The 25,083-nt window shown below is 37.6% G+C and overlaps 1 protein-coding gene across 3 annotated transcripts; it reads left to right on the plus strand.

Moving 5' to 3' along the window:
- Positions 1 to 24,262, plus strand: ZBED4 (zinc finger BED-type containing 4). Of its 3 annotated transcripts, none has more exons than XM_069850207.1 (3): positions 1 to 173; positions 5,092 to 5,163; positions 17,911 to 24,262. In XM_069850207.1, exon 3 carries the CDS (start codon positions 18,268 to 18,270, stop codon positions 21,826 to 21,828), a length of 3,561 nt encoding a protein of 1,186 aa, XP_069706308.1. In that variant the 5' UTR covers positions 1 to 173; positions 5,092 to 5,163; positions 17,911 to 18,267; the 3' UTR covers positions 21,829 to 24,262. The 3 variants fall into 3 exon arrangements, with proteins under 3 accessions (XP_069706308.1, XP_069706317.1, XP_069706325.1); XM_069850216.1 differs by having other exon boundaries at positions 54 to 74; XM_069850224.1 differs by lacking the exons at positions 1 to 173; positions 5,092 to 5,163 and adding an exon at positions 16,000 to 16,018.
- Positions 24,263 to 25,083: the final 821 nt, after the last annotated feature.

The raw sequence follows: 25,083 nt of genomic DNA on the forward strand, positions 1-25,083 counted from the left end.
CGCGCGCGGTGGCGGCCGAGCCGAGGCAGCCCGCTCAGCGCCGCGGCGGCGGCGGCCGCAGACAAAGCGCCCGGGTAATGAATGGGACGGTCCCGCTCGGCCCTTCCCTTTAACTCCTTCGGGCCCGGCGCGGCCGCGACCTCCGCCTTCCCCCGCGGCGGCCGCCCGCCGAGGTGAGCGGCCGCGTTCCGGTACCGGGAGGGCGCCGGGCGGGGCGGTCCGGCTCCCCCGGGCCGGTCTGGGCGGTGCCGGCGCGGCCGGGGCCCCGCGTCGCGGCCGGGGCGGGGGCGAGCGGCGCAGGAAGCCGGGACTAGGCCCGCGGCGCCGGCCCCATTGTCTGCGAGGCCCTGGGACGGGGGTCACGGGCGGGCGGTGCCGGTGCCCGCCCGGCTTTGTGCGCGGCGCGGCTCGGGCGGGGCTCGCTCGCACCTGGCGAGGCCGCGGGCGGAGTGGAGCCCATGCGGCCGGCCCCGACCCCGCCGCCCCGCGGTGCAGCCGGCACCGAAAAGCTCTGCGAACCCGAAAAAGCCTGAACGCCGCGTCTTTTCCTTGCTGGGTGAAGTTTCCAACCCTGTCTGTCCTGGGCGCGGAGCGGGGTTTGTTTAGCTTTGAGAACAGAAGGCTGAGGGGAGACCTTATTGCTCTCTAGAACTACCTGAAAGGCGGTTGTAGAGAGGAGGGAGCTGGGCTCTTCTCCCAAGTGACAGGGGACAGGACAAGAGGGGCCTCAAGCTGTGCCAGGAGAGGTTCAGGTTATATATCAGGAAAAAAAAAATAATGGAAAGGGTCACGGGGCACTGGCAGAGGCTGCCCAGGGAGGTGTTTGAGTCACCATTCCTGGAGGTGTTTAAAAGACGAGTGGATGAGGTGCTCAGGGACATGGTTTAGTGGCAGATAGGAATGGTTAGACTTGGTGATCCAAGAGGTCTTTTCCAACCTGGTGATTCTGTGATTCTCTCCAGCGAGGCGTGTATGGAAAACCAGTGTAATTGAACTGTTGAATGCAGCTGCTCTCATTTTCTGCTTGGGACACTGTAATTTTGCTTAAAAATATTTTCTGTAACTTTTAGATCTGCACTGAGACAGCTACTGTTGGTAGACACCGGCTGTTCGTAACACTTACTGGATTTTGGAGGATGTCTGAGGCGCTTGTGGGTTGTCTGCTATGCGCTTAGTCGACTGAAGGCCTAAAAATGTTTGTTAACGTATTGAAAGGTGAAAGGACTCCTTTGCATCACTGGTGATTCTATTTAAAATTGCCAGGTTTAGTAGTGTTTTGCTTTGCAGCACAGAAGTCTCTCACAGAAAGAGATTTCAGAGAGATTTTCAGAGATTTTCACTGTGAGAGATTTCAGTAATTTAGGATGAGATGTCATCCTACACCTATAGTGCCATGCAAAAAAGTCTTCTAAACCCCTATAATGTAAACATACTTCTCAGGCCTTCTTTATGCATTGTCTGTGTGGTCCATGATGTATGCATGTGTGTTTTGCGTTTTGTTCAAGAGAATGAGTGCACTTCTTTTCTTCTAAAGGTTATTGTCAGTAATGCAACATTTCACTTAAAGCACAGACATGTACCCTTGGGAGGACGTTCGTGGAGTGCATAATGGGGCTAGTGAAGTCTGGAAGACTTTATCAACTATCCTCAAGATACCATGCCTCTGCTAGAAATTCTGTGTTGGTACAAATGCTGGGCACTATTATTTACTATGGAGACTGATTTTGTGGAGGAAAAAATTCTCACATCTTTTTATTGCCTATTAAAGGCAGCCTAAATTCTTTTGTCGGTGCTTAGAAATATGAGTGCTGTCTGCCAGGCATAAGACCAACAGGCAAGGTGCTGAAACTTTAATATGGTTGAATGTCTGTCTACTTTGGTAATTACAGTGTTGCTAGTGTCTTCCGTCTTTAACAGATGTTGATGCATTTGTTCCATAGAAGTTGTCCAGAGCAGACAAATGTAAGACTTGATTGAGAATAAGTAAAATGAAAGTAAAAGAAAGTATTTGAACTAAATATCTTAGAGAAGTTTTCTAAACATTGGTTATTTTGAATAACTGTAACTTTTACTGTTACGCTGTGTAAAGCAAAATTGTGACAAGTAGAGCATCCTCAGTGATAATGTGAAAAGTGAAGTTTATAGCAGAAGGTTGTGCAGGTGATAAACTTAAGAGTAACACCTACTATCTTTGTTACCTTGTCTGTGTCGTGCATGGGAGATGCAGAATCCCTTAAATTCTGCATCTGCTAATGGCTCCTTTCTCTGTTTGGTGTTTCCACCTATTCTGGCTTAAATCTGGATTGCAAACCTCCTGAGCAAGTATTGTGCTTGCGGAACAGCTTAATGTCATAAGGTCGCGGGTGGTAGTGCAGAAGAGAGTGTCTGCTTCAGCACACGTAATGCATCGCTGTGGCTTATAGCAGGAGGGCAACTGAATTTCACACATGTATTTTAAAATGTCTATTTCTATAAAGTAGAATATCCTTCTGTCAAATATTCTTAAGAATGAGGTATTAAAGAAAGAAGTCCTGGCAGAGTCTTATGTAGTAGGGAATAGATATTGGTTTATGTGGCCTTTGAGCCTGTAGTGTCATTTTTCTTGGGATTTGTTTCTTCCTTATTTTCTAGAACTCTGAATATGATGACTTATTAGAGATTTTTTAATTATTTTTTTTTTTGTGGCTGCAGGAAACTTTGAGTTAAGGAACACAGATGTTTTGGGCTGTGTCTCCCAACACCTTGCTGCATTTTACGACCATTCATAGTGAAAAGTCTGTATGAGAGAATTTTGTAAATCCTGGTTTAAGGCTCACTTATAATTTGCTGAAGTTGTCGTCTTCAAAATGAGCATATTGTGCTGCGTGTTTGCCACTGCAATGTACAATTTGAAATAATCTGCTTTATGCAAATAGACACTATTATACACGTATATTAGCTTAGGTTTAGCTAGAAAACTTAGGACAGATAGTTTAATTGGGGACTTTGCACAGTGTAGACCAGAGTATATAACTCGTCATCATGATTGACTTTTTTTTCTTAAATAGGGACAGTCTAGGTATTTTACTAGTATTGACATAAATTAATGCAGTTTACATAACATTATTTTTCTAGTGTATACTTTCAAAGCAGGCTTCACAAAAAGGTGTTCTCTTGCATGTGTCAAATGTGCATTGTTTTCTGTACAACTTCAGCTGTTTATTTTGCATTTGCTTTTGGCATCATCAATATCTGTCAATTCGCAGTATGGGGTTGTTTGATTTCAACTAATTAGTGAAAAATTTGTGGTGTAAAGGTAGCTTTCAAGTGAAATTTAGAGTTTAAAGCACACACAAAACAAGAAGTAAGAACAACTAAAGCTTTTATCTTACACCCCCCCACCAAAAAAAAAAACTGGAGGAACTTCTATCCTAAATCCAAATATGTTCATTTAATTATCGTTTCAATAATTATGATATTTACCTGTTGTTGTAGTTCTGTGTGCTATTTTCTGAATCAGTGTTTGCCTCAGAAGAAAATAAACTGGGATCCAGCTATAATGACTTTCTCTTTGTTATTCTTCTCAGCAAAATTAACAGTCAAGGAAACCAAAACACTGATTTGAATTGAATTAAATGATTGACCCAGCTCAAAACTATTTTGTAGACATTTTTAACAAATGAAAGAATAGGAAAATTGGAATGGAATGGTTGGGTTTTTTAAGACATTGGAGAGGTTAAAGATGCATAATTTTTAGTCCATCTTGCCTATAGTCTGGTGACTCTGGCGCTTGCAAGGAATGTGGGAGAGCCAGGTTCCCTTCCCTACTTTGCCTCAGGAGTTGAATCCCCATCTCAGGAGAGTTTCCTAACTGCTCCTGCAGAGCACACTGTAGGTCTCAGTCTCCTTGGCTGACACCTACTTCTTTGTTTACATTATTTAAATGTTCACTGCAGTAGTAGGGACTGCTGAAGTCTCTTCTTAACAGTCAAATTAGCCAGCCAGAGTATTTTTAAGTGAAAAAGTCAGTAAGAGAGGTTACGTGTAATTCATTCTGTCATGCATGATAAGCCAACAGTCAGGAATTTCTACCCTCTGAGAGGTGTTCTCCTTCACAAGGAAAAAAAAAAAAATGCGCGTGTGTGTATATATTTTTCAATGGTCTCACAGTCTGAACAAGAGTGGTAAACAGTGACTGGTGGGCGAATGCTTTGCTGACTTAACCCTTGTTGATGCTTGATGCGTATGAAGTTTAGATAAGAGGACAAAGCACCATCCTGACCACTAAACATTGCAATGTCAGTCATTTTCTTGTTTTGGATTTGGATTCAAAGTTGACTTGCTGGATTTTCTTAGATAGCAGAAAGATTTCTTGTTTGGTTGTTTGGTTTTTTTTCCTGTATTGGGGCAGTGAATCAGCTGGGGCCTCTGCGCATTGACATTCATGTCTGTGTAATGGTCAGTAGGACTGAAGTTGCAGAACTCCAGAAATATGTCCTGTGATAGACTGTTTTGTTCTGTTTTGTTGCTAAGTCAAAATATCTGACTTAATATACTCCACTTGCAATGATTCCTTTCTCATACATGGGGAATGATAATCTTGTGTTGTTCCTATTCTATTGCCTGTTGATTAATACTCGTGCTAGGTGCACTGTGTAAGCAGTATGTTTAGTTCATGAAGAGAAAGTGTAACAAGCTGCCAGATGAATCCTGTAGTGCATTGAAAGGTGTCAACAAGCACCTTTGAAGTCATGCATGTAGTGTGGGCTTGGTTTCATTCACTGGGCTGTAAAGTCATCTTTAGGCATAAAGGAAATGGAGCAGTGTGAAGACAAGTAGAAAAATTTGACTTTTTAATCTTTTTTTTGTACTCACCTGGGGGGGTGTATTATTGTTTTTTGTTTTGCAGCTCTAGAGTTGAAAAATGTCTGATTTTTCTCTACAATTATGAGGGCTAGTGATTTTGGAAAAAAATGAGAGTTAGTTTTTTAAGTGCAACTCCTGGAGCTGTCACCTAAAGAGAAACTTGAAGCATCCCATGACTTGCCATTGTGACAGTTAACATGACTAAAAAAAAGTTACTAAAAGGAATTACTTTCTTCTTTTCCTTAGATACAATCATCAAGTTTGAGCAGCAAGAATTTAACCTCAAATGAAGCCACCTGCATGCAGTGGAACAGATGTGTAAGTTTCATTGCTGTTATTTTTTTTTGTTTGTTTTTCTCAATAAACTAGTGGGCAGTTTGTTTGGTTTGGGTCTTGTATCATTGTTGTGGTTAATTTAGAGTAAGTCATGGATAAAGGTAATGAATAATTGTATACCTGTGCATTGACTTGTATGGAGCTTAATAGTGCAGCAGGAGGTTTGTATGAGTACTTGATACTTAAAAATCAAATTTGGAAGCCTGGATAACTTTTTACAGTGTTACAGTACTAGTAACTAGTTTATGATTTGTGGGGCACCTCTTACTCTGTTGTAACAGGCAGCATATTTACATCCTTACACTGCAGTCAGCCTTTTAAAAAAGGGGGAAGTAACTTGCGTGCTACATTCATCCTATATTGAGATAACACTCGTTTTATTCAGATTTTCATGTCCTCACTGATAAAGTAAGTTTTAATATTTTCTTCTAGGGTTCTTGTCTGAAATATTTTTTTCTTTATATATTCAGTTTGAGCTGTTGAGCACAGAGGTTTTAGAAGCTTGAGATTCCCGACTAAGACACAGGGGGTGGAAAAAAAAATGTTCATATGCAGATCAGCATTTATATGCAGATTAACAAAAACTGTTCTTGTTGTATACTGTTTGGGAGCTTTCTTTCTGTTTACACCCTCCACCCTGAATAACATCATTCAACTTTTAATGCCGATGTTATTGGTTAACATGCATGTTAGTTGCAACAGATGGACAAAATGTTTAAGATGGGTAAAATGTTGAGCTAGGAAGTCTTGGTGAGGTCATAGAATCATAGAATGGTCTTGGTTGGAAGGGACCTATAAAGGTCATTTGATCCAGTCCCAGTGCAGTAGTGAGCAGGGCCATCTTCAACCAGATCCGATCACTCAGTCCATCTACCGCTTCTCTGGGTAACCTGGTTCCAGTGTTTCAACACCCTCATCATAAAAAAAATTCTGCCTTATATCTAGTCTGATCCTCCCATCTTGTCCTATCACAACAGCCCCTGCTAAAAAGTTTGTCCCCGTCATTCTTATAGACCCCTTTTAAGTAGTGTAAGGTCTCCCGGTGCCTTCTCTTCTCCAGGATGAACAACCCCATCTCTTGTAGCTGTTTCTCATAAGGCTCTGGCCTCCATAGGAAAATAAAAATATGGTTCAGATACATTACCGAAGCAAAGTTTTCCTAAGTGACACATACAGGAGGTGTGGGAGATTTTGTTGCATACTAAATGTGCTTGTAGATTTTTCTTAATCAGAGTCTAAGTAAAAATGTACAGCTAGTGCTTTTCAAGTATGTAGCATAGCCAAAGAGCAGGAGAGAGGAGTTGTTGTTTGAGCAACCTTTTGAGTTGGTTCTAGACTCCTGTAAAGAAACCTGATAAAAGGAAAGGGACAGTGCTGCATTTGCCAGGATATCCAAAAGTTCAGTCTCCCCTTTTTAGTGCTGAATTCCAATATAATCATTGCAGGGTCACTGTATGCTTTATGATGTTTCATTGCATGATGTCAAGCATGATAGGATTTTATAGTTCTACCTTAACAGCCTTTCTGATGTGGCTCTCAAGGTTAAAGGCCTCCAGTGAAAATATCCACTTTAGTACTACTTGTCTGCTGAAAATGAGTATCTGGTCTTAGTACCTTCAAAAACTATTTCTTGAATTGTAATCCCAGATCAAATAACTGTTGACTGTAAGTTCCATTATTCTGATAGATAATAAAATCTGTAAGTGGTTAGTCTTAAAGAAATTAAATCCCAATATGAGCTCCAACAGAAAAGCATATACACTTTATCACCTTTTTTTTTGTGACATTCATGTGTTTCATTGAAATTCAGGTTGTAAGCACTCTGGAACAGTGCTTAGATAATTTTAGTCAGCCTGAAAAAAAACATTTATAGAACATATTTTGAGTTCCTTGTGACAATTTTTTTCCTTTAACTATTTTGTTAAGGTTTTATAGAACAGTCATTTTTTACATGTTTATTTTGGGAAATATGAAATATGAGGAATATATTAAATATGTCATCTTTTAAGTGATCTCATGCTACTTTCTGCTGGGATATTTTTCTTTTGAGTCATGGTAGTTGGAGACTGACTGTTTTGCCTGTATTTCAGTGTATCAGTGTGTAATATGCGATGTATTCACCAGTAGAGGTTGCACCGTGCAGCATATTATTGCGTACTAGCACCTGGAGTTGACTAGTATGTCCCAGAGAGCTAGTGTTTCGCAAATGTTCCTTCTGTCCATGATGCTCTTTTCATCTGTGATTACAAAGGCACTCTTTTGGTGGAATGAGTTCTTACATGGAGCTGGGGTCTACTGAGAACAAATATGGGAATATTCTGCTGTCCCAATGTTACCATCTCTCTTAAAATTTTAAGTATTGGTAGGTCAGAAATGTCATAGGTCTACATACTTTAGCATGCACTATAAGAATTAAAGTTTTCTATATGCTATGCAGTAGCTTGTGTGTGGTTTAGAAGAAAAACTAGTTCCTGATTAAAGGGATCTAGTAGTGTTAGATGTGTTATGAGGAGGTGGGACAGTACAGTGTGAAAACTGCTGCCTGTATAACTCCTACCAAAATTCTGGCAAAATTCTGGCTTCCAGCACTTGAGAGCTTTTCTTATTTAAGGTTTGGGGCCACAAATCCTTACTAAAATGTGGCACAGATAATGGCAATCATATTGTATATTTTTTCTATTTTTAGTCATTGGCTCTCCTTTCTTCTGCATTAAAGGTGGGAACATGATAAACTAATTACTGTGGGAGTGTATCTGTAGATGGGAAAGAGAACAACCAAAAGGATGGTAAGAGGTTTTCACTTGTTACAACTTGCATTAGTAGCTGCTGAAATAGTAGGAAGAGTGGGTCAGTTTTCAGGGAGCCAAACAGTGTGCAGACCATGCTGTCAGCAGCATTTTGCGTTTGACACTGGGAAACAGGAGGAATAGAGGTTCTGTTCTTGTTTTCCTTCCATAATGATTTTAAGTTGTCTTCTGTGGTTTGCTGTGCAGTGGGGAGACCATAATCTGTTTATGACAGGAAATACAATGATGCTCATAAAGAGCAGCAAGCTTCCTGATCCTTCTCCTTTCTCAAAGTGGTTTGTTTTGGTTTTTTTTTTTATTATTTCCTTTTTCCATACCTCACAAAATACTAGGTTTATTAAAGTAATTATTCTGACTTCAGTATAATAACAGAAATCAATCAAATAGGAACAGCAAGGGCTATCCTTTTATTTACTTGCTATTGTACTAAAAATGTCTTGGATTCTGCTTTGAATTCAACACCCTTGTAACCTTATTCTGTAAAATTTATTTAAATTGCAAGTTGCATTGCATGAATTAAAGCTCATGAACCTTACTGGTTAGAATAGGTACTACAAAAAGCTTTATTCTCAGGTAAAGTTCTTGTTCCATTTTTCGTTACCCCCTTGAGCAAAACCTTTATTTGCTCAAATTAAAGCCTATGTCTACAGCAGTAGGATGGTTCTCCTATAAACGATTTCTTTTGGGAGAAGATGACTGAGCTATTTGTTCACCAGGGACAGGAGTGTCTCTTTGGATTTCCTGTTAATGCTCTGTGTTAGTGCTAGTGGAAACAATGTCAGCTTTTCTGGCTTGGTTGGCTGTGTCAGCTGGGTCTTTGCTGCAAGGTCTCACCTCACCTTGCTTTGAAGAAAGCAAAGAGGATATCTTCCTGAAAAAGGTTAAGAGGGGGAAAAAAACCCTTGTCATGGAGACATTTCTCTCTCCCTCTCTTTTTTTATGATTGGGAATGTTTATTTCGAGAGGGAGAGAGTTGAGGTCAATGGTTTTAGACTGGGATATAGGGTAAAGAAGCTAGTTATTACTGATGAACATACAATTTACTTAGAAAATACTGAATGACAAAAAATACTTGAAAGGAGCATAAGAAGTTCACTGCTATCATGGACATGATTGATTATACCTACACGTGACATGTAAGCTTGGCTTTGAAGTTCCTGTTTGGTTTTGTTACAATTCTTGTGCTCACTGGCAAGACGGAACAGTATTTCTGAGATTTCTAAAAAGTGTCTTGGAAAGCAATGTGAATATTATTTTCTGTTGTATTTAGTACAGAGATGGTCTTTTCCTTGTTTGAAGTAAAATTACTACATGAGGAAGAAAGAATATACCTGGTACAGAAAAGAAATAGGTTTCTTTGGAGAACCATTTGCAGTTGAGTGTATCTTCTAATTTGAAATAAAGTTTTGTGACAAAAGAATGATTAAGCTTAGCTGTAAAAAAAATAATCCCTTTGAGATACTTAAACTGCTCTTTCCTCTTGAACATCTTTTTTGTCTTTCCAAGGACTATGACTCTTTCTATCCTGCCTGTATATGCACAAGTGTACATAGATACAAACAAATAATATAAGCACAGTACTATGTCATATTACACATACAGGAGTATGATATATGTAAATCATGAAAATCTCTCCATAGCTCAAGTGACACTGTCTGATGACGTGTGACTAACTGGATCCATATTAAGACAGAATTGGTTAATGAGTAGCTATGAAGGGTTTTTAAGACAGACCTCTTCAGACTTCATCAGCTTGGTGTCAAGATAGATGCCAATAGATGATAGTCTGCATAGTTCAACACATATTGTTCAATTTTTTTTGTTTGTTTTAGAAAAATTATAGTTCAAACAGGTTAATACAATATTATATTCTATAAAGGACCCCTATTTACATTCTGTGAGCTTTTTTTCACTTTATACTCACATGGATGTTTTCAGCAAGAGTCCAAGAAGACTTATTGTACACAAGACATGGCCTGCCTCTCCTTACGGGTGTCTCACTTGTAACTGTTTGAAATCATCCTTTAAGTGCTTAAGGTTTCACTCTTCCTCAGTTTAAAGATAGACTTAAAAAAAAAAAAAGAAAAAGAAAACCAACAAAGCCATATGTTTTTTCTAGTACATTGCAAGCTGGGAAGGTATACTAGTCAGAAGAATCTCCTGTTGTAATCTTATCCCATTTATTTTGTCAGCTATGGGCCTGCACAGGAGGAGGGAGAGAAGGGAGAAATGGGCTAGGCAGAGGAATTGATCATGTGGGAAAAAGAAGTGTAATTTGGGGAAAAAGAGCTTTGTTTTGAATTTTCTGATGCTTTTCTGGAAGCTGGCTGCTATTCTGTAGCAACATGGAGTAAATGTCTTTAATTCTTTCAGAACTTATCTGTTGTAACTGTGGTTTGATTGTGTGTTTTTTGCTGTTGCATGATAATACTGATGCATCTTCCCTGCTCCGTTCCTATTTTTACCTTCCGCATTTTACCCTTGTGTTATGTTACTGCGACCTTTGTTCATCATCCCTCCCCTCCACCTCAAATTGTACAACGTAAGATACTAAAAGCAGCTTTCATGTCATGCACTAAAAATGCTGTAAAGCAAACAATACGTGCTTCAACTGTTTTAAAAAATCTAAATTTTTTCTTGAGAGACCCACCTTATCTCTTGTAACATTAAGAATTGCCCCATCTTATTAGCCTGTAATGTGTGTCAAAAATGCAAATTATAAAAATATCAAATTAAAAGTATAATCTGTAGCTTCCAATTGGAGAAACATTGAGCTAGTATGTAAGACTTGGGAAAATCATGCTTAAAGTTTTAATTAAACTATTGCTTAAAACATAATTGTTTTATCCAGTGATAGATCTGACATTTGGTAGGTTTGAACAATAGCATGAAAACATATCCTATGAGTATTGCTTCAGTGGTATCACACCAGATAATGAGAAAACACTTCAGTGCTTAAGAGAGAGTTTGGATCCCAGACAAATGTTGACACAATTCATTTCCCATGCCGGATCTGGGGTTTGTTTTTTTGGGGTTTTTTTTGTTTGTTTGTTTGTTTGTTTTTTTAAATGAGCAGTCCCTTAGTAAAAGCTGGGACAGAAGTTATTAACATGTGTACAACCTGCTCCTTTTTTTTTTTTTCTGAAGGAAGATAGCCCCTTTTGGGATCTGATATTACTTTTAGTGCACTAAGGCAAAAAAATAGCAACAATTAAAGATGGTTGGAGGTATGAGCAGTATTACTGTTTGTGGTGATACATAATATTGTGTATGGTGGTACTTGCAACACCATTTTTTATATAAAACTTAGGAGTGACGTTGTTTTGGCTAAGGTGATTTTTTTGTTGTTTAAGCTTTGCGTTTTATTTTAGTTCTAAGATAAATGCTGTTTGAGATCATATGGAACGGGAATGTCTGTGCTATGGGCTTCATTGTGTGTAACAGTGCAGCCTAAACCTAGGTGGTGGAGGATGATGCTTCAAATAGATCCATGCTTGACAAAGTGTCAAATGAATTATGAAGACTGATTTCTCCAGAAGTAAGCTTAAGTTTTGACTTCATACTCTAGATCAGTCACCTGCTTTATACTTAAACATGCTGAGCAGCTATTGAGGTCTGGTGAAACATTAGGGTACTGAGCTTGTTTAGCAGATTCAGTTGGGCACTGAACGGGAATCTCAGAACTAAATGTCATCCAGGTGTGAATAATGCACATGCTAGTAAAACATATTTATATCAGACTTCAAAAATAATGAATACGAAGTGTGTAATATTTAAAAAAGCATTATCTCAGGGTTGAGGACATATTGATGTAAGAACCAATTAAGAATCAGATCCTCTTTTTTTTTAAAAAAAAAAACACATAAATTTTGAAAATGGACTCTTAACTTCATTTCTGCTTTGTATCTATTTCAAAGTATTTTTTTAAAGTAGAGCTAATCTGGAAATCATACCTTATCTCCAGTTTTGCCATTGTCATGAATTATTTTCACTCCTTTTATACACCAGCGTAAGAGCTGGTGTAGTTTTGTATGGGGGAGCTGGTGTGAACAGTGTTTTCCACATGCTGTGATGCAGGTGATTTAGAGTTTGAGATAGATTGTACAAAGCCAGGGCTTTTATTTTTTTGGATTGTTCCTGAGGTTTCAGGGAATATCAGATAAATGATTGGTAAACAGTCTCATAGACTTTTTGATGTTTACAGCAGCAAGAGGACAAAAAAGATTTACAAAATAAAGCAGCTTTTAAAGGAGTAAGAGGCTAAGTTTGAGGAATATGAGTGTGTGCAGCGTTAGATGTTTTCTGTGTGCTGGTTAGATTTTAACTATCCCTTCATCAAGTATTTAATACTGAAACTGTCACTTCTGAGCTGTGCTGATGATTGTTTTCTTCCTGCGTTAGTGTTAATTTAGTGGTGGTGAAAATAGAAGACATAAGAGTCCAGAGACCACTAAACCAAAAAGTAACTTGTCACTAGCAGGTATATTTTACTGTTTAATATAAAGTAGTCTGTGTTCACAGTAAAATTACTTGATGTTTTGGGGATCAGGAGACAGGAGAGGGGGAACGTTTACATTTAGCTGTTAGTCTTTTAAACTTCCCATTCTCTACTTCAGTTGAAATCCTGCACTTGTAATTAGGATTGAGTACCCAGACTCTAATGATGATAGTTACACCTATAATACTTGGCTCTCCGCACCTTCGTTTTTCTCTGTCTGGGTTGACTGATTTAGACCTCAGCTTACACCAAGCACTGAGTTTTTCAACAATGTGGAGAGGCATCAATAATCTTTATACTTGGATAAATTGGAGGTCTCTGTCATGTTCTGACAAGTAGCATGAGCTGACCTGCCTTTCTTGGAGGGCTCTCATTCTTTTCTGCCTTGTATCCAAAGCCTCTGAGCATGTACCTTTGTCCTGTCACTTTCCAAAGCGTGTTTTTGTTTCCTTCCTTATGCATTACTCTTCGCATGTTACTTTCTCTTTGTAATTTTTCCCAGCTTCTCTTCCAGTAGGAAAAAAGCATAGTAAATAGTTGAAATTTTAAATAAAGATACTCTCAGTTTCTAATATCAGGGGTTTTCTTTCCAATAAAAGAAAGCACTTATGAAAGTAGTAGTTTCTGTCTTTCCATTTGGTTTTTTGTGTGTGTGTTTTGTTTTGTTTTTTTTCTTTTTACCTTTTTTTTTGGTTTCTTTTGAAGTGACTTTGGTCTGATTTTGGTTATGCTCTTTCCCCTTCCATTAACATATGCGTCTTGGATATTTTTTTAACATATTTTCTGTTAAGTACAAAAATTCCTGTCAACTTCAACTGTTTTGTACAAGATAAATAAAAATGTGTAATGTTACCTGTCCTGATTGTTATATTCTGTTCCAGTATTCAGTTAGGGTGAAGACTATTTCTGTCAACAAGGAGCAATGTACAGTATTGGTGATGTTGCTTCATCCTTTTACCCTTCTGTGCCCATATGGAGCGACTGCGATTGTGGACTTGAAAGGGTATTTTGTAGGCTGCGGAGAATATTTTGGTAAAACCACAACAAGTTGTTAAGACTTGCCTTTTGGGTGACTGGAAACGTAGTAGAATAGTGAAAGGGTCTTTGCTTTCCCCTTCTTTTTTCTTCCACAAGCCTCTTACAAATCATAGCTCCCATGAGGTCCAGAACAACATGTTTCTTCTATTAAGCCCGACTTAAGCATAGGACACACCTCATTTCAGAGTGTGACTGACATGCTAATTTTGCAGTCTCTTGTAATACCACATTTTAATCATTCAGTATCTTGCATACTTTTGCAGTTCTTTGTGGGTGAGCTGTCACTGTTTTTAGTGTTCCCTCTTCAAGAGATTTTTAGCTTTGAAAAGCAGTAAGGTTCATTGAGGCTATGCATTTATAAAAATATGTTCTGCATATTTGTTACAGGTTTTTGGATGTGTATTTTTTTTCAGGTTTTTGGAGGATTTTTTTTTTTTTTTTTTTGCACAGTGTTTTTCTTTCTTAGCAAATACTCCTTAATTGGCATAATACCTGTCATTGAAGTGGAAGCTAGTAATAATTTCTTGTATTGATTGATCTTAGGGATTTTCTTTTTACTTGATGTTCTTAAAGGTGCATGTACTTTTTCAAATAGGAAACACCATTAGCACTGTTTGTTCTAAAACTGACATCAGTTTGTGCAAATTGGTTTTGATATGCCTTTATGTACCTCCTATGCTCAAAATCTGCCACTACCTTTGGTTTTTTTCAAGCTAGTAAATAATATTTTTTCACTTTGTCTCCACATATTGCATCTTTCTTGAAACAACTACTTCTGTATTTTTCAGGTGTGTGTGTCACACTATGTGCACTTTTATAATAAAGGGTTGGGATTTTCTAAAACTACTTTCTTCATATCATTATTTGCATTAAGTTTCTGTAATATAATCAAGTCCGTGATTATTGCTTGATTATTCAACCTAAAATATAAAATTGTTTAAAGTTTGCAGGTCACTGTCTGCTTTACAAACAAATAATCTGCTTATGGTTTTGTGTTCTTAGATACTTCTCATATTTCTCTTTATGTTGATGTATGTCTCTGCAGTCCCATGACACCAGTGTTTCTGTCTTCCCCTTTCCTTCAGCAGTGATTTCTCCTGCTTATGGCAGCCCACTGCAGCACTCTTCAGTTCAATGATGTTCTCCTGACATTTCTTGTCAACCACCATACGCTTTCAGTAATCCCATTTTGAATGGAAAATCCTGTAAAATGTTTCTGCAGGCTTCTTACTGCAGCAAACCTCTGACTGTCTACAGCCACTCTGGAGCTGATAGTCTAGAATAGTACATTTGAGTAGATAATTGTTCTCTAGTTCCATTTGTTTTCTTTGAAGGTTTTTGTTGCAAGGTGACTTTTTGTTTTGCTGCTTGTCTATATCTAATTGAGGATATTTCAAAGGCATAGATAATTTTAATTTTGAGCTGACTGCCTGTAGCTTTTTGTAAACATTTTCCTACTTGAATATCCTGTTTCTTTAGCAGTAGTCCTTGACTTCAAGTAGCTTATGTCCAAGGGAAAATAAGCTACGGTGGTCATAACCGAATTCATGCTTTGTTCGTGGTTACTGTAAAATTTTGAAGCGGGGTGGAGCATTTTGTTTGGTTTTAAAACAGATTGACTCTTACATAAAGTTGGCATGGGAGAGGGAGATAAAAAACATTTATCTTTCTAACTAACCTTGAGCATTTTGGTAACTGTGTTCTAAAGAAAATTTGGGTTGAACCCTGAAGGGAGTTTGAAGGGAGGGAGCTTGACTTAATTTTACAGTATGATGTGGTAACATGCAAAGCAATAGAGATCATGCTTAGATGTTTGAAGGAAAATGGAAAAAAAAAATAAATGCAAAAGCTTCTAAGGGGCATCCAATTGGGGATTTCCCAGGAAATGATCTGGCAGCGATCTAACAAGTCTCCTCTAAGCTTCTCAGCTATTCTGCATTCCTAGAAGGCAGCAAAAATGCCCTGAAAAATACATACTATGTAGCCAAAGATCTGTAACAGCCATAAAGTGGACACAACATAATTAATATTTTCTTGTCTTTAAACTCAGTCATAAGAACACAAAAGCAGTGTAACTGTTTTTTGCATAGTTAAGAAATTACAGGAATTGCAGGATAGAGATGTGATTACCTGTTCTGAGCAAAGAAATTGTGCACAATTTCATCAGAACCCAATGCCAGTGGGAGGCATGTGTGTATTTTGTGCCAATCTAGCTAGGAATCTGTAACGTACTTACTGTAATTTGGCACTTACATGCATAATTTATGTTTTGTAAGCTCTGCAAGGAGGCAGTTGCTTGTGAGCCTTTCTATTCTGCAATCCTAAGTTACAACAGCTTATGATATATTGCTTTTCCTGTTTCCAGGAAAGCTCCAAATTCACAGCTAGGATCAAAATAAAGATGGGGAAAAAATCTCTTGGATTGATTTCTGTTACAAACATTGACTATCTTATGCTCTCTCGTGTCCTGGATGTGCATACTTCTGTATCATCAGTATGCATGTGGTGACTGACTTGTGTTTCTTTCAGTTTTATACTGAGTGATGTAAATTTAGACAATGCTGCCAGAGTTATTCTTGGATGTCATTTCACAAACCTGTTGAAATTATTGTGTAGTGTGTTACATTTCTTCTAGAAAATCAAGGTTTCTCTCTGTCTCTTTGTTAGAACTGACTTCATGCTCAAACCTCGTATCTTTTGGTGTCTGAAAATGTCTCCTTTTCTGAGAAGGAGAGAGAAAGGCAGAGCACAAATACAGAAACTTTCACAGTAAATAAATCAGTTACTGCATTCCTCTTTGCAACTTCTGAGTGTTCCATCTCCCTTCTTCCTAAAATAGCTGCAGTATGCTGATTGCCCCTTCTTTTCCCTGCCCCCTCCCCGGCACTGGAAAAGAAATTTATTGGTATGATAGGCTTTTCAGAAATCTGAAGTCCACAGAAAATAAGTTTCTGATCCATCTTGTTAACTGACCTCAGAGAAATGCTAATTAAAATAGGTTACAAAGTGAATATGACATTTGCCTTGGTATAGGGAGGAAATGACTGTAAGTTTAACCTATACTTTTTTCATGTGTCTTGTAGCTATGGCTAATTTCACCTTTTGTCTGCTGCAATCTTTCTTGTGTCTGAGTAACACATGGAAATTGTTTGAAGCATTTTTAAAGTAACCAATTTAAATTTGTATTTTGTCTTCAGCTGGGGAGAAAGAGCCCTGTAAAATTCAGTTTGCACAAATTGGAGGGCATAGTGTAGCATCACCTGTGTGGTCAAAGTATGTTTTCTTGAATGAAGGTACAAGTGGTGACCTTAATGAGGCAAGAGAATAAATGAGAAAGGGCTTAGCAAAATTTAGAGTTCTGTTAGAGCTGTACTAAAAGGAAAAAAGAAAACAAAATGACTGACAAATGCAGACAAATTCTTCAGGTTTGTTAGGGGCTGGTGAGGGTTTCTGTTTTTTTAGCCAATTATTGCCCTTTGATTTATATGTGGCTGTACTTAAAAACCCCCAGCTCTTTGTACTGAAATTATTGGTGGGAGAAATATTTACCCACGAGGGAAATGAGCTATCTCAGTGTAAATGGGCATTCTAGTATAACCTTTTGGTACATGAGGAACTTGAACTGTCAGTGCTGCACTAGGCACAGCATATGCAGCTGTATGTATCTTTGCTTCTGGGTGATGTTACACTTTTGGGAGACCTTGATGTCGTTCCTATAGCTCTGTTATCCTAAATAAATAATTTCAGTTTTTATTTGTGAAACTCTAGCTTGTTTCTCGTGTTGTCTGGAAGTGTTATGGCATGATTTTAACTGTGTGAGGCTATGGTCAGTGGAAGAGAGATCAGTGTGACAGCACTGGACACACAGAGGTTTCCTGTAAAATGTACTTTTAAACACTGCTGTCAGTAATGAAAGGCTTACCTGTACAGGAATATAACTTAACATTTGGTTTTTAAGTTCGTGTTTCTGTGCTAACATGATTAAATGCCTGCTTGTCTTTATATATACCTGTAGATATAGAGCCCAATATAGTATATGTTTGTGTGTACATATATATGTGTGTGTGTACTTATGATTATGCAGTGGTTGAATTGGGATGTAGCATGAGGCATGGGTATGTCCAAGCAAATACAGAAGTGATGCTTGAACTCTAGATTTTCTAAGAGCTGAAATGCTGCTGCTTGTGTAGACATGTATTTGCCCATAAAAAATGTATTGAGTAAATGTTGGGGTGTTTGATTTTTTCAGTAGTGCACTGAATTGTTTTTATCTCAAAGGGAAGAAATAAAACCCTACAGAATATTTAGTGCGTGTTTATTGTTCACTTTTATTGTAGTTATTTAAGTGCCTTAGTCAACTTTGTTTTCTGATTTTTTTATTTCTAGATGGTGTAAAAGAATCACAGTTGCCCAATCAAGATATAGAATGGCTTCCTTCAACGAGAAAGAATGTTCATTTTTTAGGATTATGCTTACAACAGGAAGCATTTAACAGTAGCTGTCTTTGAGAACATTCATCTATGACCTGAAATGTCTTGATCCTGGGAAGAAATGAGACTCCATTAATTAAGTCTACAATTTTAAAATGCATTTTTATGACTAATCATATTTGCTTATGCACAACATGGATACAGAATTCATAAACCAGAGTTTTTTTTAACACATGCACACATTTGTGTTTGTGCATTCAGTATACAAGATACATGAATTTAATCAAATTTTAAATAATCTTTTAAATTATCTATGTTTATTAATAAATGGAGACTTGGCAAGAAGAATTTGTCATCCATGGATGAGAGTAAAGCAGATTCCCCCAGAACAGACGGTAATTTTGTCTTGGGTAAAATCAATAACTTAAAAGTGGAGCAAGAGGAAGACAGAATTAACTGTACTCTAGAAAGAATGGATATAAAGACAGAACAGGATGATTTCAAACATGCAGACAGCAGTGATGAACAGGAAGACAAAGAAAAGAACTTTATTACCAACAATCCTGGCAAATATTTGTCTGCAGAAAATGAAGATGATTATGGATCTCTTTTTTCTCAGTATGGTAGTACGCTGTACGATGTAGCAATGGAAGCTGTGACACAAAGCCTCCTTTCTAGCAGAAACATAAGCTCCAGAAAAAAGTCACCTGCTTGGAACCATTTTTTTATATCTCCTAGAGATAGCACTAAAGCAATATGTATGTACTGTATGAAAGAATTTAGCAGGGGTAAAAATGAAAAGGACCTGAGTACAAGTTGTCTCATGAGACATGTGAGGAGAGCCCATCCCACTGTACTAATTCAAGAAAATGGAAGTATGCCAGGTATATCCTCCTTTTCCTCACCTACGTTGTTACTGGCGCCTCAGTCTGCAGATGTTGGAGATCTGAGTTCTATGTTATCCCCTATAAAATTGGTCAAGAAAATGGCTTCTAAAATACCATCTCCAGATCGAATAATTGAGGAATCTGTTCCGGTTGTTTCTTCTGAAGAAATATCAGATCTCTCAGTTTCTGAAAAGCGCAGCAAAGAAGAAGTCACAGTTGGGTCATCTCCACAGCTACCCAACAATCAGTATGATGACACTGTGGAGAATGTAGCAGAAAAAACTGTTGTAATTCCAAAGAGCACATCAGGTTCCAGAAGGAGATCTGCTGTCTGGAAACACTTTTATTTGTCACCTCTAGATAATTCTAAAGCTGTTTGCATCCACTGCATGAATGAATTCAGTCGAGGAAAAAATGGAAAAGACCTGGGAACTAGTTGTTTAATAAGACACATGTGGAGAGCCCATCGTTCCATTGTCCTGCAAGAGAATGGGGGTGGTACCACCATACCACCTGTCTACACCACACCTCCAACACTGTTGCCTTCTTTACTACCCTCAGATGGTGATCTGAATTCTATGTCATCCTCTCCTGGAAAACTAATGAAAGAATCGACTTCTGTGTCCTCTTCTCCAGACAGAATCTCTGAGGAAATCCATACTAATCTTCCTTCTGGAGATGCTCTAGTGGAAGACTCAGTGCTGTCATCTTCTGATGATATAGGTGAAGTCTCCTTTGTTTCATCTCCTGAGAAACAGTGTGAGGGATTAGGCCCGCTAATATTTGAACCTACTGCTGTATTTCAGCAAAATAAAAGGATTATGAAAAGGCTTAAATCGGAAGTCTGGCACCACTTTTCACTGTCACCTGCAGACAGTCTAAAAGCAGTATGTAGATACTGCAGTTGTATGATAAGTCGTGGTAAGAAAGGAGATGTAGGCACAAGCTGCTTGATGAGACATTTATATAGACGCCATCCTGATGTAATAGGAAATCAAAAGAGCTTTCTTGATGCAAGTTTGGCAAATTCTCCTTATGCTACTTTGGCTTCTGCAGAATGCTCATCCTCAAAGTTGACTGACTTGCCTACAATGGTTTCACACGATAATCAAATTATATTTCCTGTTAATAGTAAGAAGACCTCAAAACTGTGGAATCACTTTTCAATTTGTTCTGCAGATTCAACAAAAGTAGTATGTATGCACTGTGGACGTACAATAAGTAGGGGGAAGAAGCCAACAAATCTAGGCACAAGTTGCCTTTTAAGACATTTGCAGCGGTTTCATCATAATGTATTGAAAACTGATGTCTCAGAGAAAGTATTATCCTCATCTACGGATAATCACATGCCGCTGAACACAGAATTACTAGGATCTTCAAATTTTGATGAAACCAATGACAAGTTTTGTGATTCTCACCCAGTTGCCAAAAAAATCACGAGTCTTGTAGCTGAAATGATTGCACTTGACCTTCAGCCATATTCTTTTGTAGACAACATTGGCTTTAACAGGCTGCTTGAATACTTGCAACCTCAATATTCTTTACCTTCTCCATCTTACTTTTCTAGGACAGCAATCCCAGATATGTATGATAATGTAAAACAAATAATTATTTCACATCTTAAAGAAGCTGAAAGTGGAGTCATCCATTTTACATCTGGAATATGGATGAGCAACCAAACCCGAGAATATCTAACCCTTACAGCTCATTGGGTAACATTTGAGTCTTCATTTCGACCACAGTGTGAGGATTACCATTGTTCAGCACTATTAAATGTATCACAAGTTGATTGTGACTACAATGGAATCAGTATCCAAAAGCAGTTGGAGTACTGGTGGGAAACATGGATTACTTCCATTGGCCTTCAGATTGGCATTACTGTCACTGATAATCAGAGTATAGAGAAAACTTTAAACGAAGGTGATCATTCAAGTGTACAATGTTTTAGTCACACTGTTAATGTCATTGTAAATGAAGCTATTAAAAGTCAGAGAATGGTTCAGAATTTGCTTAGTATTGCAAGAAAGATCTGTGAACGCATACATCGGTCAGCAAAAGCAAAAGAGAAGTTGGCTGAGTTGCAGAAAGAGTATGAGTTACCTCAGCATCAGCTAATACAGGATGTTCCATCAAAGTGGAATACATCATTTCATATGCTGGAACGTCTTATCGAACAGAAAAGAGCAATTGATGAAATGTCAATAGAGTGTAGCTTTTGGGAACTAATAAGTTGTGATCAGTGGGAAGTCATGCAGTCGGTGTGTCATGCTCTCAAACCTTTCGAAGCTGCAAGTAGGGAGATGAGTACGCACATGTCTACTCTAAGCCAAGTGATTCCAATGATTCATATACTTAACAGGAAAATAGAAATGCTGTTTGAGGAAACAATGGGCATAGATACTATGCTGAAGTCTTTGAAAGAAGCTATGGTGAGTAGATTGTCCTCCACACTTCATGATCCAAGGTACATTTTTGCTACACTTCTGGATCCCCGCTATAAAACATCTTTATTTACAGAAGAGGAGGCTGAACAATATAAACAGGACTTAATCAGGGAGCTGGAAATAATGAGTTCTACCTCAGATGATGATAAACCTGTTTCCAATGGACGTGATATAGGTTCACCATCTACAAATTCATATGGGGAAGATAATCTTTGGTCATTGATGGGTGACATGAAAACAAAAGACCTGAAAGAGAGAGCAAAATTACCAGAGGAAATGGTGCTTTCTTACTTGGAGGAAGAAGTGCTTGAACATAACTGTGATCCTCTAACTTACTGGAACTTTAAGAAGTCATCTTGGCCAGTACTGTCAAAATTGGCTGTCAGGTTCTTGGGTTGTCCACCTAGCATTGTTCCTTCAGAGAGATTGTTTAATACATCCAATGAAAGCAACAACTTCAGTCAGTCAAGGTTAATGATTGAACACTTTGAAAAGCTCATCTTTTTGAAAGTGAATCTTCCTCTAATATACTTCCAGTATTGAAACTAATGAACAAACTGCTAGAATAAATCTACTGTTGCTCACTGGATATTAACTGTCTATAACTCCAACTTTTAAATTGCTCCAATAGGGGCCATGTATGACATCTAATCAGTGACTATAATTCCAAATTTTAGTTTCATTTTTTTCAGCTTTCAATATGTCTACATGTGCCTTATTCATAGTTCTTCAGGCCAGATACTGTATATATGTTTTTTAAAAGTTCACACTAGAGATAGCCTGTCCTGTCAAATTATACAAAATTATGTAGGTTTTAATCCATAATTGTAAATGAACTTTAAAGAAGCTCAGTCATTTGTTTTAATAGAATGGCAAAAAAAGGATGTGAACAGTTCTGTTCTGTAGTTTTTTATTCAATTATGTAAAAAAACATAAACCAGGTACTGTATTTTAGTTGAACATTGCTTTAATTGCAAGAAAACAGCTTTTGTAGTTGTCAAAAGAAAGCTGTACATGAAAGATGGGGATCAAACCATCTTTTCATCATGTGCTCTTTTTAACTGCAAGCCCTAAAGTACTTAAAGGATTAGGAAGAGTTACTGAGGAAGATGTGTTTACAGGAGACTATTGACTTAGTATTTCAAAATAAATCTTACATTTGAGATGATATGGAATGTCAGTTATGCACCAGTCAGTAGCAAATTTTCCCATTCTGGATTCTCCAGTTCAGGTTCTACGTTTTAACTGAACTACAGAAATATTCTGGGTATTTATAAAAGCTCTTTGGAAGTCTTATCAAAGTTTGTGAATTAATGCTTGTTATTTAATGCCATGTACAAAAAAGGCAAGAAACTTACTGTGAAGACTCTAATGTCATTCTAAAGTTTCTTCTGATCTTTAGTGCATCTAAACTATAAGGTTCCCTATTGTAAAAATTGAGCCCTTACTCCTAACGTAATTTCAGTTGTGTAGAACAGCCTGTCTTAAAGCTCCTAGTACAGAAATAACTGATCCTCTGATTTGCAGTAATAGCTTTATGGATATGGTGCACTGCTTAGAATTTTATGTAGTAGGATTGATTCTTAACTGTTGATGTCCATCAGGCGAATGGGATATAGAGCCCTCAAAACTTCAAATAGGATGGAAAAAAATCGCCAGCATTTTAATTGGAAAGGAACATTCTCCATGGTTTTGGGGTTTTTTTGTTTCTTTTTTTTTTTTTTCTTCTTATCTCTAGAAAGATCAATCTTCGCATTTCAGTTGTCATTGAATACTTTTGGGAAAGAATACATCATTTGCCTATGACCTTTTAGAAAAGTTGTAGCTTTGTTAAAATACTGTACCGACGCCTAATCTAATTTTGCATTTACTATGTTTTAGTGTACTTATAAATGGTGAACTCAGTTTCCAAAATTAAACATTTTCTTTGCAATTTTCTAGTGGTAGTCCACACAGCCTTTTATTTTCAGATGGATTTAAGACAACCATTGAATAAAAACTACTAATACAATTGTAATCTTAAATATACCACAGTACAAGCTAAACTATGTGAAAAGATTTGTTTTCCATTTAGCTCTTTGGACGTAAGCCTGGATAATGGTTCTTTTTCATTTCACTCAAGCTATTCAACCTCAGGAAAACTTGTTGAATTCTTTCCCAGGTGGCTTTGTTTTCCACGTGACGTTTCCCTAAACATTTTATGGTTTTGGTTATTCCAATTGTTATTCCATCATTTATGTTTACACCTGTACTATTTAGGTAAATTATTATATAGTGTACTTGGGAAAAGCTAATAGTGAATTTTACCTCTGGTATTTTAAAAGATAGCTTTTAATTCTCTGAAAAGTCAGCATTTTTTTCTTGTTCTAGGTTTAAATGAGAACAACACATGCTTTTTCTGCAGTAATAAAACAATTTGTTCTAGTTTATATATAGTTGAAACTAGGTGAGTTTGAAATAGCTTATTGGGAAACATGTTTAAATGGTTACTGGTTAATTATTATCTCAATTTTTTCCCCTCCATTTTAACTGTGAATATAACTTTGACCTTTGTAAAGGAGATGTTTAATCTCGTCAAACCAGCAGAAAGAGAGGTAGAGGATGAAGAAACTTCTCCTTTTCTTTCTTCTTCTTTTTAAACAAGTGATATGATTTTCACTCAAGGCTTGAATTTAAATACATTCTCTGGCTTAAAGCATGGTAGCACATCATACCTGCAGGAGTGCTGGTGGTGAATAAGGTTACCTGAAAATCCCAGTTCTCTGGAAACAAGTATCTTGGCTCCTCTGAAGGAAGTCTTTGCTGTAGCTCCTGTATAACTCTCCTGGAAAGCTGAAATGATGGCATTTTGCAGTCCCCAGTTTGCATCTTATTTATATGGATACTTAATTGTATAGACTTGCTTTTTGTAAAAAGAACCTCTCCTGAGAGCACAAGAACTAGGCACTATTTTAAAAGTAAAATTTTGACATCTAAAGTTAGTGTACTTTTATTTGTACCTGCAATTTCTTTTTTTTTTTTCTTTGAAGGGCTTGGTTCTTGAGACCACAGAGATTCAGTGCCGTCTTGGTCAAGGATTAATAGTAGGCTTATGTTAGAATTTTTTTAAAGGTAATATGCAAGCCCAAAAGGCCTTAAAATCAAAAAATGTAATTATCAAAAAACTTAAATAAAAATAGGAGACACTGAAAGAACAAAGTTGCTATTTTTTCAGTTTTAAGCCTTGATCATTCAGTAGAAGTTACAGGAGCATCTCCGTCTGCTGTTCAGGCATTGCTACCTTTGAGAAAAGAATGGCTTCAAAAGAAGGGCTGAAAGCTTTCATTGAAGTACAGAGGTAAGTTATTGAGTGGGTGGGGTTTGTGTTGCACTCACTTTATTTATATTTTTAATATAAATTCTTAGTGATTGTTGAAACTGCTGGTTTTTTCCAGCCCTTCTCATATTTGTAATCCTCCCCTATTTTTACACTGCTCTCTCTGACTGTGATAAAGAACAAGCTGTTAACAATGGGAGTTTTCATCAACCTGAGTTTGTGCTGCACCAGTCCCTGCAGCAGCAGACCACTCCCTAATACATAATGATATTGGGAAATCTGCAACAATGATATTTTATTTAAATAGTTAATTTCCATACATTAGCAACTTTAGAAATGGATTTAGTAGGCAGAGGGTTTTTTCCTCTTGGCATAAAAAGTGGAAATGGTACTGAAGATGATACTTTGTGTCATCATAAGAATCTTTACAGGTTTTGCTTCTTTTTAAAATAGGCAGGTATCAACTAATTACACAGCAAGAA

The sequence above is a fragment of the Phaenicophaeus curvirostris genome, chromosome 1 (genome assembly GCF_032191515.1).
Source record: "Phaenicophaeus curvirostris isolate KB17595 chromosome 1, BPBGC_Pcur_1.0, whole genome shotgun sequence".
NCBI classification, from domain to species: domain Eukaryota; kingdom Metazoa; phylum Chordata; class Aves; order Cuculiformes; family Cuculidae; genus Phaenicophaeus; species Phaenicophaeus curvirostris.